The 14,728-nt window shown below is 48.4% G+C and overlaps 1 protein-coding gene across 1 annotated transcript; it reads right to left on the bottom strand.

Annotated features, from left to right (window-relative positions):
* Positions 1 to 1,833: 1,833 nt before the first annotated feature.
* Positions 1,834 to 14,457, bottom strand: LOC149404180 (uncharacterized). Its single transcript, XM_089607434.1, has 3 exons — positions 14,347 to 14,457; positions 13,815 to 14,283; positions 1,834 to 1,853 (listed from the first exon to the last, which is right to left on the bottom strand). The coding sequence occupies exons 1-3, from the start codon at positions 14,455 to 14,457 to the stop codon at positions 1,834 to 1,836; spliced, it is 600 nt and encodes a 199-aa protein (XP_089463560.1).
* Positions 14,458 to 14,728: the final 271 nt, after the last annotated feature.

Here is a 14,728-nt window from a genome sequence, read left to right as displayed (position 1 = left end):
TGATTCTTCAATCAAATTAAAGCTCTGTCTGTCCTCTGTCCAATGCCACCGGTTTCGGCTGAAAAGGACATCGGAGCCGCCAGATATGGCGATTTTACTCCGAGGTGCGCGGCTGTCTGAAACTCCAGTTTTTTAGAAATCCGGTGGCATGAGTGCGAAAAAGAATCAAGTGTAACGGAACGTTTTATCAAACCCCACTACCATGAGTTATAGAACTCTAATGAGAAAACTTTCTTGAGCAAAAATGCTTTTCATATGATTATAAACATGATGTGGTAGATTAAAATGTTTTGATTTTTGAAAGTTTAATTGAAATTGAATTTTTACAAAACTAGTTTGAATTTTGAAAAACCGTTTTCACTTTCAAACTTGAAAATATTTTGTCATCCATATCAAATAAGTTTTCAAAATGTTTTAAAAACTATATCTATATCACATATGTTCAAAATCTATATGCTCTTGAAATTTTGAGTGGGAGGTCTCCTTGTAGACAAGCTGAAAAATAAAAGGATGTGTAATCTCAAACTTTCAAGTGTTCGAGTGAGTTGAAGTTCACACTTCCCTCACGCACTTTCCCGAAATAGAAAATAGGAAAAGATCGAGTATATACCTTGTGCCTTTATGCACTAATACTGCTCTGAACATGTCAATCTAGGATTCTCTTCTAGTTGTCCGCTCTGTCGCTCTCTAACTAGGAAATTTTTTTCCGAACTTATAAGAGTCGATGAACCAACTCCAAAAACTAAGTGGGAGGGTTATATTCGTTGTTTGTAACCCGCGATCCCCAACACTAGTGAAAGATGCAATAACGTGGGACTAAGAGCCGCTCTTGCGACCCTCACTTAAATGTGAGTACTCCAAGGCGTTATTGCTTCGATCATTGCTCAATGAGCTACGTCCGAGAGTGATGCAATGATGGCAAGGCCTCCCCTTGGGGGATTGTTTTTCAAAGCTGATCTTTTGGACTAAGTGGTTGGTTGCACGCTTAGGCTCAATCCCTAGTATCCTCCCTTGAGGCTCTGCGAAAGGATATGAGTGATCAAACCAATTGACAAGGTGGCTAGTCAAAATAGATGTATTGACATCTTGGCTTAGCATTAATGATGTGTCATTTACTTATAAATGGAGATTTTTTGCGGCCTTCTCTTGAGGGAGTAAATTATCGTTTGGTTTATAACACCTTTGGATTTTACAAAAGTCTTAATGAAACTTAAATCCTAAACCAAAGACTAATCATAAACTTGTTTCAACTTTTATAGGCAATATGTCTCTCAACCCTCTCTCAATCTTTCTTTCCTCGATCAAACTCGAAAACGAAAACTACGTAGATTCGAAACGTAACCTCGACATAACACCTACCGTTAACAAGCACAAATGGGTACTCACCACCCCGTGTCCTCCTCTGACGAATGATGATTCAACTCAAGAGGACAATGACGCCTTAGCGGCCTGGCTTCGATCCGATGAGATTATGAGGTGCTATATTTTAGCATCTATGAACAATATGCTGAAAGAGCAACATCGTGACATCGAGACTGCCGCTGACATGCTCTACAATCTCCTTGAGATGTTTGGAGGGCAAAGGCGTCAAACAAGGCAACAAGCAGTCCGACAGTTTATGAACTGTCATATGAAGGCTAGGACTCCTGTTAGAGACTTTATGATACTGATCATTAGTTTTCTGAATAGAATGGAAATCCTAGGATCTGAGATTGATGGGAAGAATGTCATAGATATGATCTTAGAAACTCTCCCCGCGTCTCTTGATACCTCCAAGATGAACTACTCCATTAACAAGCTAGAGTACACTGTTACCAAGCTTATAATGGAATTTCACACTACTGTAGGTCTCACTAAGAGAAAGAGGAATCAAGGAGAGGCACATGCTACTGAGCAAAAAGCCTCCGCCTCTGGAACTGTGAAGAGACCTTACAAGGCCGATAAAAAGAACTGTACTGCCTATCTCAAAGAAAAGGAACATAGCATTGTACTAGTTACTGAAGCATGCTTAGTAGCTGATAATGTATCAACGTGGATTCTTGACTCCGCTGCTACTAATCATATTTGTTGTTCCTTGAATGGTTTTAAGAAAACCAAAAGCTTAGAGGAAGGCGAGTTCTGTTTCAAATGGGGTGATGAGAGCGTGGTGTCTGCGAAGGCTGTGGGATCCGTGACATTGTCTTTTGAAGACCGTACTATAAACTTGAATAATGTTTATTTTGTTCCTACCTTTGGTAAGAACTTAATATCCGTTGCTCGTCTTCTTGAGCAAGATTATTGTTTAAAGTTCATTAAGAATGGAATTCGTATTTCGTTTCCTGATAATGCTTTTGTCACTGATGCATGTATGAAGAATGCTCTTTTTTACATCTATCCCACTCAACCTTCTCTTTTAGACACCGAAATAGATAACGATCTAATTAGGGAGCCAAAGAGGATCAAACTTTCTGAATCCTCCGATCTAACAAAATCAACATACCTCTGGCACTTAAGACTTGGTCATATCAGTCTAGATAGGATTAAGAGACTTGTGAGGGATGGTCCACTCCAAGCCTCTGCAATAGGTTCACTACCTACTTGTGAATCCTGCATAGAAGGAAAAATGACTAAGCGACCTTTCTCCGATAAGGGTCGAAGAGCCACTGAGTTGCTGGAACTAATACATTCTGATGTATGTGGTCCGCTCAACCAACAGGCACGTGGAGGATACGAATACTTCGTTACCTTCACTGATGACTACTCAAGATATGGGTTTGTCTATTTGCTTAAACACAAATCCGAGACCTTTAACGTATTTAAGGTCTTTAGGGCTTTAGTGGAAAAGCAAACTGGCAAAGTGATCAAAACCCTTCGATCTGATCGAGGTGGTGAGTATATGTCTGGAGAGTTCGATGACTTTCTTAAAGAAGAAGGTATCGCTTCTCAGCTTACCGCACCTGGCACACCTCAACAAAACGGAGTGTCAGAGAGAAGAAACCGAACTCTTATGGAGATGGTCAGATCAATGATGAGTTACTCATCACTCCCGCTTTCCTTTTGGGGATATGCCCTCGAAACAGCCGCCTACATTCTGAACCAAGTTCCGTCCAAAACGGTTCCTGGTACTCCTTATGAACGATGGACTGGCCGTAAAGTGAATCTTGGCCGCATCCGAATTTGGGGTTGCCCTGCACACGTGCTGAGGCAAAAGACTAGCAAGTTGGCTAGTAGGTCAGAATTGTGCCTGTTTGTAGGATATCCGAAGGAAACCAAAGGTTTTACTTTCTATAGTCCCGAGGACGATAAGACTTTCGTTAGCACGAATGCTCGTTTCCTTGAGGAGGACTTTATGAAGGATGCGAAACCTAGAAGCAAAATTGTGCTTGAAGAAAAGTTGGGTGAGGAAGCTTCTACCTCATCTGTAAGAACTGTTCTTACCCCAACTGAAACACAACCTAACTCATCAGCATCTCGTCAAGTAGTACTTAGACGTAGTGGGAGGGCTACTCAAAAGCCTGACAGGTACATGTCTTATGGAGACTCTCTTGTAGCCGTCTCCGACATGGATGACCCTGTTTCCTATAGCCAAGCAATGGCTTGTTCTGAATCAAACCTTTGGCTTGACGCCATGAAAGTTGAAATGCACTCGATGTATGTCAACAAAGTCTGGAAACTTGTAGACCTTCCTGAAGGGATTAAACCCGTAGGGTGTAAGTGGATATACAAGAAGAAAAGGGGTCCTGATGGGAACGTCGAGACGTTCAAAGCACGACTTGTGGCAAAGGGTTATACCCAACAAGAAGGGATTGACTATGAAGAAACCTTCTCGCCAGTCGCAATGCTTAAATCCATCCGCATACTCCTATCCATAGCTGCAGCTCTCGACTATGAGATCTGGCAAATGGATGTCAAGACAGCCTTTCTGAATGGAAATCTTGACGAGCGCATTTACATGGCTCAACCAGACGGTTTCGTGGATAAAGGTCAAGAGACCAAGGTTTGTGAGTTGCTTAAATCCATTTATGGACTAAAGAAAGCATCTAGATCGTGGAATATTAGATTCGATGAAACTGTAAAGATCTCCGGCTTTGAACAGTCAATAGATGAGCCTTGTGTTTACAAGTTAATACACGAAGGCAAAGTTGTGTTTCTGGTACTATATGTCGATGATATACTACTCATTGGTAATGACGTGGGTAAGTTATCTGAGGTTAAGGTCTGGCTGGCAAAGCAATTCGATATGAAGGATCTAGGAGAAGCAGCGTACATTCTGGGGATCCAAATCTTTCGAGATAGGAAAAACCGGACCCTGTCGCTCTCTCAAGCATCTTATATTGATAAGATAATGGATCACTTCTCGATGCAAGACTCCAAGAAGGGCTAAACACCCTTTAGGCATGGAGTTTCACTCTCTAAGGACCAGTCTCCCAAGACTGCACAAGAGATTTAAGACATGAGGAAAATTCCTTACGCCTTTGCCGTAGGAAGCCTCATGTATGCTATGCTTTGCACAAGACATGATATATGTTTCGCCGTTGGCGTAGTTAGTCGTTTCCAATCCAACCCTGGACCCGAGCACTGGATTGCTGTTAAGCATGTTCTTAAGTATCTTCGAAGAACTAGGAACTTGATGCTTACATACTCAGGTACTGACCTGACTGTGACGGGATATACCGACTCCGATTTTCAAGCGGATAAGGATTCCAGGAAATCCACTTCGGGATCTGTGTTCATCCTTAATGGTGGAGCTGTTGTGTGGAGAAGTATTAAGCAATCTTGCATTGCTGACTCCACAATGGAAGCAGAATATGTGTCTGCTTCTGAAGCATCCAAAGAGGCTGTATGGCTTGGAAAATTCCTTAAGTATATGGAAGTTGTTCCAAACGTCGACGAGCCCATGACCCTTTATTGTGATAATAGTGGGGCTGTCGCTAACTCAAAGGAACCTAGAAGCCATAAGCGCTCTAAGCATATTGAGAGGAAATACCATTTGATTCGAGAGATCGCGCAACGCGGAGACGTGGAGGTGAAGTAGATCTCTAGCAGATCCATTCACCAAGGCCCTAGCGAACATGGTCTTCGACCAACTTCGAAAGGATTTAGGCATGTAGGACTACTCACATCTTCTTTGAGTCAAGTGGGAGTTTGTTGTCAATGGTGCCCACAAGAAGAGTAGTAGTGTTTATTTATGTACATTTGATGTCATATAGTCTTACGAAGACTCTTGCTTGTAATTGCTTATTCATTAATAAAAAGTTGAAACGTTCATTCAATCTTCCTTGTCTGAAGCTTTATGATAAAACCTTAGTCTTTTAGTCCATAAACAAACTTAACAACTTACGAAGAGACAAATGTAGATTTGCATGAACAAACTCTTCGTAGTTTGCTTAAAACGATATATTCGCAATCTTAGGGTCAAAGGACTATTGACCTCAGTATGATTGTTAGAAGAATCTATGATGTCTGGTTATGAGGCATTGAGAGTTGGGGACTCTATAGTTCTTCTAGGTATCTTCCGAAGGTACTGAATTGACCAGTGCACTTCTAGAGACAATATAAGAACAAACCATTTAACCTCTTATGTCTCGAAGTCACTATGTATGAATTGCATCATGCTTACCTTAATCCTGAAATGAGACATGCCATTTCACACCTTAGTATTCTCATTTGAGAAAGTCAGAGTTCGGACTCACTATGTCATTCCGAACAGGGCCTATTGGTGAAATACTAAGTTGTGAGTATGTCATGAGTAACTTTGTGAAGTTCTCATAGATAAGGAATTCATGTACAAGATTGCTGAAATGCAATGTATGTCACCTCATGCTTTGTTCCTTGGAGTGTGAATAAATGAACTGGCCAGTGTCCAAATTGAGTCCTGACTCTTTTGGATGAAACAATGTGACTTGTTAGCTCCTCGTCAATACATTGTTTTTAACTTATTCACAAGTGACAAAGGAGTTGAGGAAATAACAGCTAGAAGGGTAAAATGGTAATTTAGTAAATCCCGACTAGCTGATGACATTCATGAAGGGTAAACATAGATAATATTCAGTGGATCCGCTCATCATAATTAAGTCGAATTCTTGAGTAGAAAATAAATTCATTTGAACCGAGAGATTTTCAGTGTCAGCTCTTTAGTGGAGTCAGTTGACATTAAGCTAAACTTGGAAAAGGTTTGTGAACTTTTGAGTCCAAGTGTTTAGCTCAAGCTTTGTTCATTTGGGTCCATGAGGTCACTGTCACGAATCACATCGATAGGAATAGTTAAACTGGAAGCTAAGTCAAAACAAGAACGCAAATTGTCGAAAGGGTATTTTTGTCTTTTGAGACATAAGGATGAAATGGATGTCAATAAATTTTGACAAGTTCATTTGATGACTTAATGTCACTCGGCCATAATATGATTAACTGGGCCTTGTGAATTAATTTCATTTCATGAGAATTTTATTGAAAATTCTTAATGGGCCTTTTTCATGTTGTCATGAAGAAATGGAAAAGCTTCTAGAAGCCTTTTCTAGAAGGCCTTGGGCGCCCAACCCTAAGAAAGAAAGGGAGTTTATTTTGTGCATAAATGTATTTAGATACTTGCCAAAATAAAAAGAGGAAACAAATTTGCATGTAGATGCACTAGGGTAATCGGCCATGTTGAGATAAAAGGCAAGCCATGAACAAAATTGGAAACAAATCAAGGCTTCTAGAAGCCTTGTTTGGCCGAGTTTCTCAAGTGGGAAAGAGGCAATATTTGCTCATGAATATGTGATATTCTATAGAAGAGGAAACTACCTTATTGAAGGTAAAGCCTCTCCTATAAATAGGAGCCTCATTTCCTCACAATTCATTCATCCAAGTTTAAGAGATTTGAGAGACTCTCTCTCTAGAACTTGGCCGAAAATCCTCTCTCTCTCTCTCTATTTTATTTTCGATTATTTCTTGTGTTGGCACCTAGGTCCTCACTCGACCTAGTGTTTAGCTCTGCGACTTCGAGACTCGTTCTTAAGTCGTAGTGTTTAAAAGTGCCCACTCACTGATTCCTTCTTTTCGAGTGATTTAGTGATAGAAACTTTCGTGGTTGCTCGAGGTGCCGAGGAAAGAAAGAGAGACGTGCTGCGAGGGGAGACGAGCGTTGCAAACTTTCCACAAGCTTCTTCAAAGTTCAAGCTTCAAGAAAGGTTAGTAAACTACTAGCTCATATTGGTTTTAATTACATGTACTTGCACTTGTCTAGGTTAGTAAAAACTGTTTTACTTGTAAAAGAAAATTTTTAAAATTCCGCCGCTTACCGAAGCGTTAATTATTTTCTCAAACCCTAGATCGATTCCAACACGAGCTCGACCCGACGAGTTACGTGAAGATTCGGTACGAGGAGTAACAGTCGACTCGCGGACTCGGAGCTCGACTCGAGGAGCGAACTGGACTCGAGGAGCGAGCTCGACTCGAGGAGCGAATTGGACTCGAGGAGCGAGCTCGACTCGAGGAATTGCGTGAAGTTGGCACGAGGAGTATCAGTCGACTCGCGGACACGGAGCTCGACTCGATGAGCGAACTGGACTCGAGGAGCGAGCTCGACTCAAGGAGTTGTGTGAAGAGTCGGTCGAGGAGTATTAGTCGACTCGGGGACTCGGAGATCGACTCGAGGAGCGAACTGGACTCGAGGAGCGAGCTCGACTCGAGGAGTAAACTGGACTCGAGGAGCGAGCTCGACTCGAGGTGCAGCTGGACTCGAGGAGCGAGCTCGACTCGAGGAGTTGTGTGAAGAGTCGGCACGAGGAGTATTACACTACAACATTTACCGACGATTTTTTTCGTCGGTAATAACCCTAAAGTCGTCGCTAAATGTATTTAGCGACGATATTAGCGACGATAAAAATCGTCGCTAATTTGCTGTTGTCGCAGTTTTTCGGACAACGATTTAGGAGTCGCAGACGGTTAGACCCAAGGCCAGACCAAGTGGTCTCGTCCCGACTCCAGCGTGTCGGGCTTGGTATCCCAAGCCGTCCCTTAGCTGTAGATGAAGCTCACCTCGTCTTGATACCTGGAAAGCAAGCAAAGAAGGCGTGAACTACAAAGGGGAAACAGGGGGGTGCCCCTGTTTACCTCTCCGACGCTCAACATTAGTGAGATTGAGGTGGAGTATAGAGGTTTTAGGGGTGTTTAGAGGCCAAAGATGAGCGAAACGAGCGAAGTACGAGTTCGGCAGCGTTTCGGGACTCAAAGATGGATTACCTGGGTCAAGGGAAGGACCCTTGTATTTATAGGCAGCCAAGGGGTGGTTTGAAGACCCCTTGGCCGAGTGAGCAAGGTTGGGCCGGCCTTGGAGGAGGGCCGGCCATGGAGAGCCGGCCATGGAGGAGGGCCGGCCTTGGAGGGCCGGCCATGGAGAGCCGGCCGGCCATGGAGGAAGGCCGGCCTTGGAGTGCCGGCCATGGAGGGAGGCCGGCCTTGGAGTGCCGGCCATGGAGGGAGGCCGGCCTTGGAGCGCCGGCCATGGAGGGAGGCCGGCCTTGGAGCGCCGGCCATGGAGGGAGGCCGGCCATGGAGGGCCGGCCTTGGAGGGAGGCCGGCCTTGGAGCGCCGGCCATGGAGGGAGGCCGGCCTTGGAGCGCCGGCCATGGAGGGAGGCCGGCCATGGAGGGCCGGCCTTGGAGGGAGGCCGGCCATGGAGGGCCGGCCTTGGAGGGAGGCCGGCCATGGAGGGCCGGCCTTGGAGGGAGGCTGGCCATGGAGGGCCGGCCTTGGAGGGCCGGCCATGGAGAGCCGGCCGGCCATGGAGGAAGGCCGGCCTTGGAGTGCCGGCCATGGAGGGAGGCCGGCCATGGAGGGCCGGCCTTGGAGGGAGGCCGGCCATGGAGGGCCGGCCTTGGAGGGCCGGCCATGGAGAGCCGGCCGGCCATGGAGGAAGGCCGGCCATGGAGGGCCGGCCTTGGAGGGCCGGCCATGGAGAGCCGGCCGGCCATGGAGGAAGGTCGGCCTTGGAGTGCCGGCCATGGAGGGCCGGCCGGCCATGGAGGAGGGCCGGCTGAGCATACGGCCGGCCACCGGTCGGCTGACCCTTGGCCCGACCACTGGTTCGGGCCGGCCAAAGGCCGAGGCAAGGTTTCGCCGCTCGAGGCCTTGCACCGGTCGCATGGGTCGAGGTGATGCTTTAGTCCCTGTCGATCCGAGACGGACCGACAACATTAGCCCCCCGAGTTTCCGGTCGAGCGTAGATCGAGTGGAAACTCAAAATCTACTCTTTATACGGATGCGGGATGAATGCTCTCGGGTTTGCGTCATGAGGAATGGCCTTCGCGCGTCGCGAGGGACGACTTTTTTGTTTCGGGTTGATCGCGCGTGTCTCATTTTCTCGATCTACCAATGAGGGCGTGATCGATTAGCACGGCTTTATTGCGTTGTGCGCGTCTTATTTTCTCGACTTGCCAACGAAGGCATAATCGATTTGCACGTCTTTGCCGGTTTGTGCGCGTCTTGTTTTCTCGATTTGCCAACGAAGGCATAATCGATTTGCACGTCTTTGCCGTTTTGTGCGCATCTTACTTTTCTCGATTTGCCAACGAAGGCATAATCGATTTGCACGTCTTTGTCGTTTTGTGCGCGTCTTACTTTTCTCGATTTGCCAACGAAGGCATAATCGATTTGCACGTCTTTGTCGTTTTGTGCGCGTCTTACTTTTCTCGATTTGCCAACGAAGGCATAATCGATTTGCACGTCTTTGTCGTTTTGTGCGCGTCTTACTTTTCTCGATTTGCCAACGAAGGCATAATCGATTTGCACGTCTTTGTCGTTTTGTGCGCGTCTTACTTTTCTTGATTTGCCAACGAAGGCATAATCGATTTGCACGTCTTTGTCGTTTTGTGCGCGTCTTACTTTTCTCGATTTGCCAACGAAGGCATAATCGATTTGCACGTCTTTTTTGTATTGTGCGCGTCTTGTTTTCTCGATTTGCCAACGAAGGCATAATCGATTTGCACGTCTTTTTTGTACCCTTTTCCTTTTTTTTTTTTAGCATTGTTTCCCATTAGCCCCCCGAGTTTCTCGTGTACTCGTAGAGGAGACTAGAAATTATAACGCAGCAAGATAAAGACTTCGAGGTGAAATGTGATGCAATTATCATGCATAAATAGTCAAAAATTACATCCCTGGGCCATTGGCCTTATTGAAATTCGAGATTGTCTTAAAACCGGAAATAAAATGACATAATGAGAAAAGGGGACGGGCTTAGCCCACGACATGCAGCTGTGAGCTCTCCGGTTCTTCAATCGCTGCCTGGTCCATGACAGTCACCATCGCCGGTCCCTTCCTTCCCTGCCATGGATGGCCTTCGTGCGCCGTGGCCGCCCCGACCGTTCTCAGGACATACTCTTTTAACTTCCCGCCTTGAATCAGGGCCTCGATCTGACGCCTAAGATGGTAGCACTCGGACGTCAGATGCCCGTGATCCTGGTGGTACTCACAGAACTTATTTCGATCCCTCTTCGCGGGGTCCTTCGCAAGGGGAGCCGGACTTCCTAGCTTGTCGCGGTGTAGAGCTAGGATCCGCTCTTGCGGAGTGTTCAGAGGGGTGAATGTTGATGACGCTCGGAAGCTATCAACGTGCGACGATCTTGGACCAGAGAGGGGGCGAATGTTAGGGGCCCGGCCTCCCTTGCTCCTCTTGCTTTGAGGGTCGGGGCGATCTTCGTCCCGTTCTTCGCGGTGGCGACTACCTTGTCCTCCTGACTTCCGGCCATCGCGGCCATCGAGATAGTCCTCGATTCCCATATGTGTGCGGGCTCTCGTCATCAGCTCCGCCATGTCTCGCGGGACTTGCCCGACAATGGACTTGAGGAAGTCGCTCGTGCGAACTCCCTCGGTAATCGCCGTGATGGCGTCCCTGTCGTCGAAGCCCTCGACTTTGTGAGACTCCTCGGTGAAGCGAGCGAGGTATTGTCTCAATGTCTCATCTCTCCCCTGTCGAATGGAGAGGAGGTGGGTCTTTGATTTCTTTTGTGCCACAAGCGTGGCAAAGCGAGCGAGGAAAGCCTCTCGCAAGGCCCGGAAGGACGGGATGCTTCCAGGCCTCAAACTTTGGAACCACTCAAAGCCCGACCCTGTGAGGGTCAGGCTGAAGGCTTGGCAGAGGGTGGCGTCCGTCTGCCCTTGCATCGTCATCCACGTCTCATAGTGTTGGACGTGGAAGTGGGGGTCCGTACGTCCATCATAGGGGGGAATGGACGGTAACTTAAAGTTTCCCACGCATGGCTGCGCGAGGACTTGTGCGGCGAAGGGAGAGTATGATTCCTCGATCCCTCCGTACGGCCTTTGCCTCCCTGATTCCCTCATCTCGATGATTTGGTTTTGGAGGCTCTGGATCATTGTGACCATATCAAGCCCGTTGGCAGGGCCAATTGTCGGGGCCACGGGGGTCACCGGTCGGCGTTCATTGGACGCTTGGTCCACGACATTGGCCCGAGGTCGGCCAAGAGTTGCGGCGGGGAGCGCGTCCCTTCGAGAATTTAGCCTTTGGCGGAGATCCTCCCCTCGAGAGTTTCTCTGCGCCGTCAAGCGCTCTCTAAGGTCCACGCTTTGTGCGTGACGAGGCAAGGTCGCCCTTGGTCGGGTCGTCCGGCGAGCGCTTCGGCTATCGGCTCCATCGTCGACCAGAGTCGCTCTCTCCTCGGCGAGGGGCCGTGTCCGGCCACCTCTTGAAACCGAGGGGGCGAGTCCCCGGGACTGTGACCGTGCCTGTTGTCGCGCCGGGCACAAAGGATCGGCCAACGCACCGTTGGCCCTCTCGGGTCGCGTTTGAGCGAGGCTAGGGGTGGCCTCGTCGGTCCTCGACTCCTCCACGTACTCGGGGTCGGAGTAATCTTGAGCAGATCGATCCTCGACGTCGTAGCTGAGGAGACCGGCGATGAGGGAGCTGTCAACGCCGGGACGGTCAAGGAGCTCCGCGAGCCGCCGGGCCGTGTCCTCTCGGAGCTCGGCCTCTGGGTCGTTCATCAGATCTTGGGGCTGGCTCTCGCTATCGCGAGGTTGCCCTTCAAGACGGTGCGCAAGGTTTCGGAGACCGTACCTCGAGCTCGTCGCTCGGGTACCCGCGGAGGTAGTGGGTAGGTGACTCATCTCTCGAGAGTCGTGAGAACAAAGGGAGAAAACTGGTAGAGGGAATGCGTCGTCAAGGTCGAGAGATCCCCTCCTTCTAGCGCCAAAATGTTGTCGCAGTTTTTCGGACAACGATTTAGGAGTCGCAGACGGTTAGACCCAAGGCCAGACCAAGTGGTCTCGTCCCGACTCGAGCGTGTCGGGCTTGGTATCCCAAGCCATCCCTTAGCTGTAGATGAAGCTCACCTCGTCTTGATACCTGAAAAGCAAGCAAAGAAGGCGTGAACTACAAAGGGGAAACAGGGGGGGTGCCCCTGTTTACCTCTCCGACGCTCAACATTAGTGAGATTGAGGTGGAGTATAGAGGTTTTAGGGGTGTTTAGAGGCCAAAGATGAGCGAAACGAGCGAAGTACGAGTTCGGCAGCATTTCGGGACTCAAAGATGGATTACCTGGGTCAAGGGAAGGACCCTTGTATTTATAGGCAGCCAAGGGGTGGTTTGAAGACCCCTTGGCCGAGTGAGCAAGGTTGGGCCGGCCTTGGAGGAGGGCCGGCCATGGAGAGCCGGCCATGGAGGAGGGCCGGCCTTGGAGGGCCGGCCATGGAGAGCCGGCCGGCCATGGAGGAAGGCCGGCCTTGGAGTGCCGGCCATGGAGGGAGGCCGGCCTTGGAGTGCCGGCCATGGAGGGAGGCCGGCCTTGGAGCGCCGGCCATGGAGGGAGGCCGGCCATGGAGGGCCGGCCTTGGAGGGCCGGCCATGGAGAGCCGGCCGGCCATGGAGGAAGGCCGGCCATGGAGGGCCGGCCTTGGAGGACCGGCCATGGAGAGCCGGCCGGCCATGGAGGAAGGCCGGCCTTGGAGTGCCGGCCATGGAGGGCCGGCCGGCCATGGAGGAGGGCCGGCTGAGCATATGGCCGGCTGAGCATACGGCCGGCCGCCGGTCGGCTGACCCTTGGCCCGACCACTGGTTCGGGCCGGCCAAAGGCCGAGGCAAGGTTTCGCCGCTCGAGGCCTTGCACCGGTCGCATGGGTCGAGGTGATGCTTTAGTCCCTGTCGATCCGAGACGGACCGACAACATTTGCCGTGCCTAAATATATTTAGCGACGATTTAATCGTCGGTAAATGTTTAGCGACGATAGTAGCGACGATAAAATCGTCCGTAAATGTTGTGACGAGAAGTTTTTTTTCATTTTGAAACAGACAATTAGCGACGAATTTGTCGTCGCTAATTACAGCGGGAAAAAATCCCGCGTCAATTAGCGACTACAAAGTCGTCGCTAAATGTTGTGACGAGAAGTTTTTTTCGTTGTGAAACAGAGTTTTAGCGACGACTTTGTCGTCCCTAATTCACGCGGGAATTTTTCCCGCGTCAATTAGCGACGACAAAGTCGTCGCTAAAACGTTGTGTGAATAATTTTTAGCGACGATTTTATCGTCGCTAATTATTATTATTATAATTTTTTTTTCGTCGTTTATTATTTATTTTTTACGGTTTTTCGGTTGTGAAATTCTAAAATGAAAAATCATATAAAAACTAAATTATATTATCCAAATCAACAACTATATAAGATCCGGTTACGTACGTTTTCGGTTATCGAGAAATATGTAAATAATAAATACACAATACAACTAATAAACCATTAGTCGCGACGTTTGCTTTGTCGTCCCGCCACTCGTTTTCCCCCTCCTCGACGAGAAACGCTCTTCTGCTGGCGCTGAAGTTCTGCAGGCTGCGGCGTCGGAGTAGACTGACTTGGTCCGCCGGGCGTCGTCTGCTGGCTGGCGTCGGGAGTCCTCTGCTGGCCGTCCGTCGGAGTGCGGACGTCGGGCGTCGGAGTGTGGACGCCGGCCGTCGGAGTCTGCTGGCTGTGGGATGACGGAGCCTGCTGCGAACTCTGCGGAAATTGGGACATGAACGAGCTAAGGTTGAGGCCGGGCACCTGACTCTGTATTGTCTCGGCGAACGCGGCGAGGGTCGATGCCAACACCTCCTGCGAGACATATCCTGGTTGCGACGTCCCAGCCTCCGAACCGTAGACTTCGGCGACTTCAGCCGCCATCCGTGCTCCCTGTGGCACCAAACGTCCGACGCCGGTCAAGTGATCAGTCCGCGAACCCATAATATCGCGGATCGCCTGCTGCTCTAGAACGGAAATATCAACGTCCGCTCCTTGGTGCTCAGCCTCCGCTCGCAACGTGTTGAACCTAGCGACCAGTCGATCCTGATATAATTAACTAGTTAGTATATATTAATCGAAAAATAAGAAAAATAAATGTAAACTTACATAACGTGCGGAGGCTTCAGGAGTCAGCCATTCAGACTTGTCGGACTGATGTTGGCGCTTGTAGTTCGCAAACAAGCTCTCGAATGCGCCTGTCTCGACGCTCTTCTGCATGTAAACAAAACTTCAAGTGTTAGATAATTTTAACGATTTGATGTATCATATAAACATAAAACTTACGTTTTTCATGCGGTGGGTCGATAACCCAATCGTCCCCTGTCGAGTCTTCGTCTTCTTCTTCGCGCGATTCGCCTTATTCTTCGCTTGTATAGCCTGTTGTAATATAAGTAAACGTACACGTAAATAACAAATCGTTTAATAAACATTCGAGTAACGTAAATGATTCGATATTACCTTAAATTCATCGCTCGTATATCGTTGTATC

This window comes from Urtica dioica, chromosome 2 (genome assembly GCF_054948205.1).
Source record: "Urtica dioica subsp. dioica isolate 48M chromosome 2, U.dioica_male_clone48M_v1_H2, whole genome shotgun sequence".
NCBI classification, from domain to species: Eukaryota; Viridiplantae; Streptophyta; class Magnoliopsida; order Rosales; family Urticaceae; genus Urtica; species Urtica dioica.
This window is presented reverse-complemented; position numbering and strand designations above follow the sequence as displayed.

Bases quoted from the DNA above. Each gene is read 5' to 3' on its own strand.
- LOC149404180 (XM_089607434.1), bottom strand. From the start codon at position 14,457: ATGCAGAAGAGCGTCGAGACAGGCGCATTCGAGAGCTTGTTTGCGAAC. The intron at 14,284-14,346 runs GTAAGTTTACAT...TAATTATATCAG, and splicing joins CTGAAGCCTCCGCACGTTAT to GATCGACTGGTCGCTAGGTT. The intron at 1,854-13,814 runs GTCAGTCTACTC...TCTTTCTCTTAG, and splicing joins GACGACGCCCGGCGGACCAA to TGAGACCTACAGTAGTGTGA.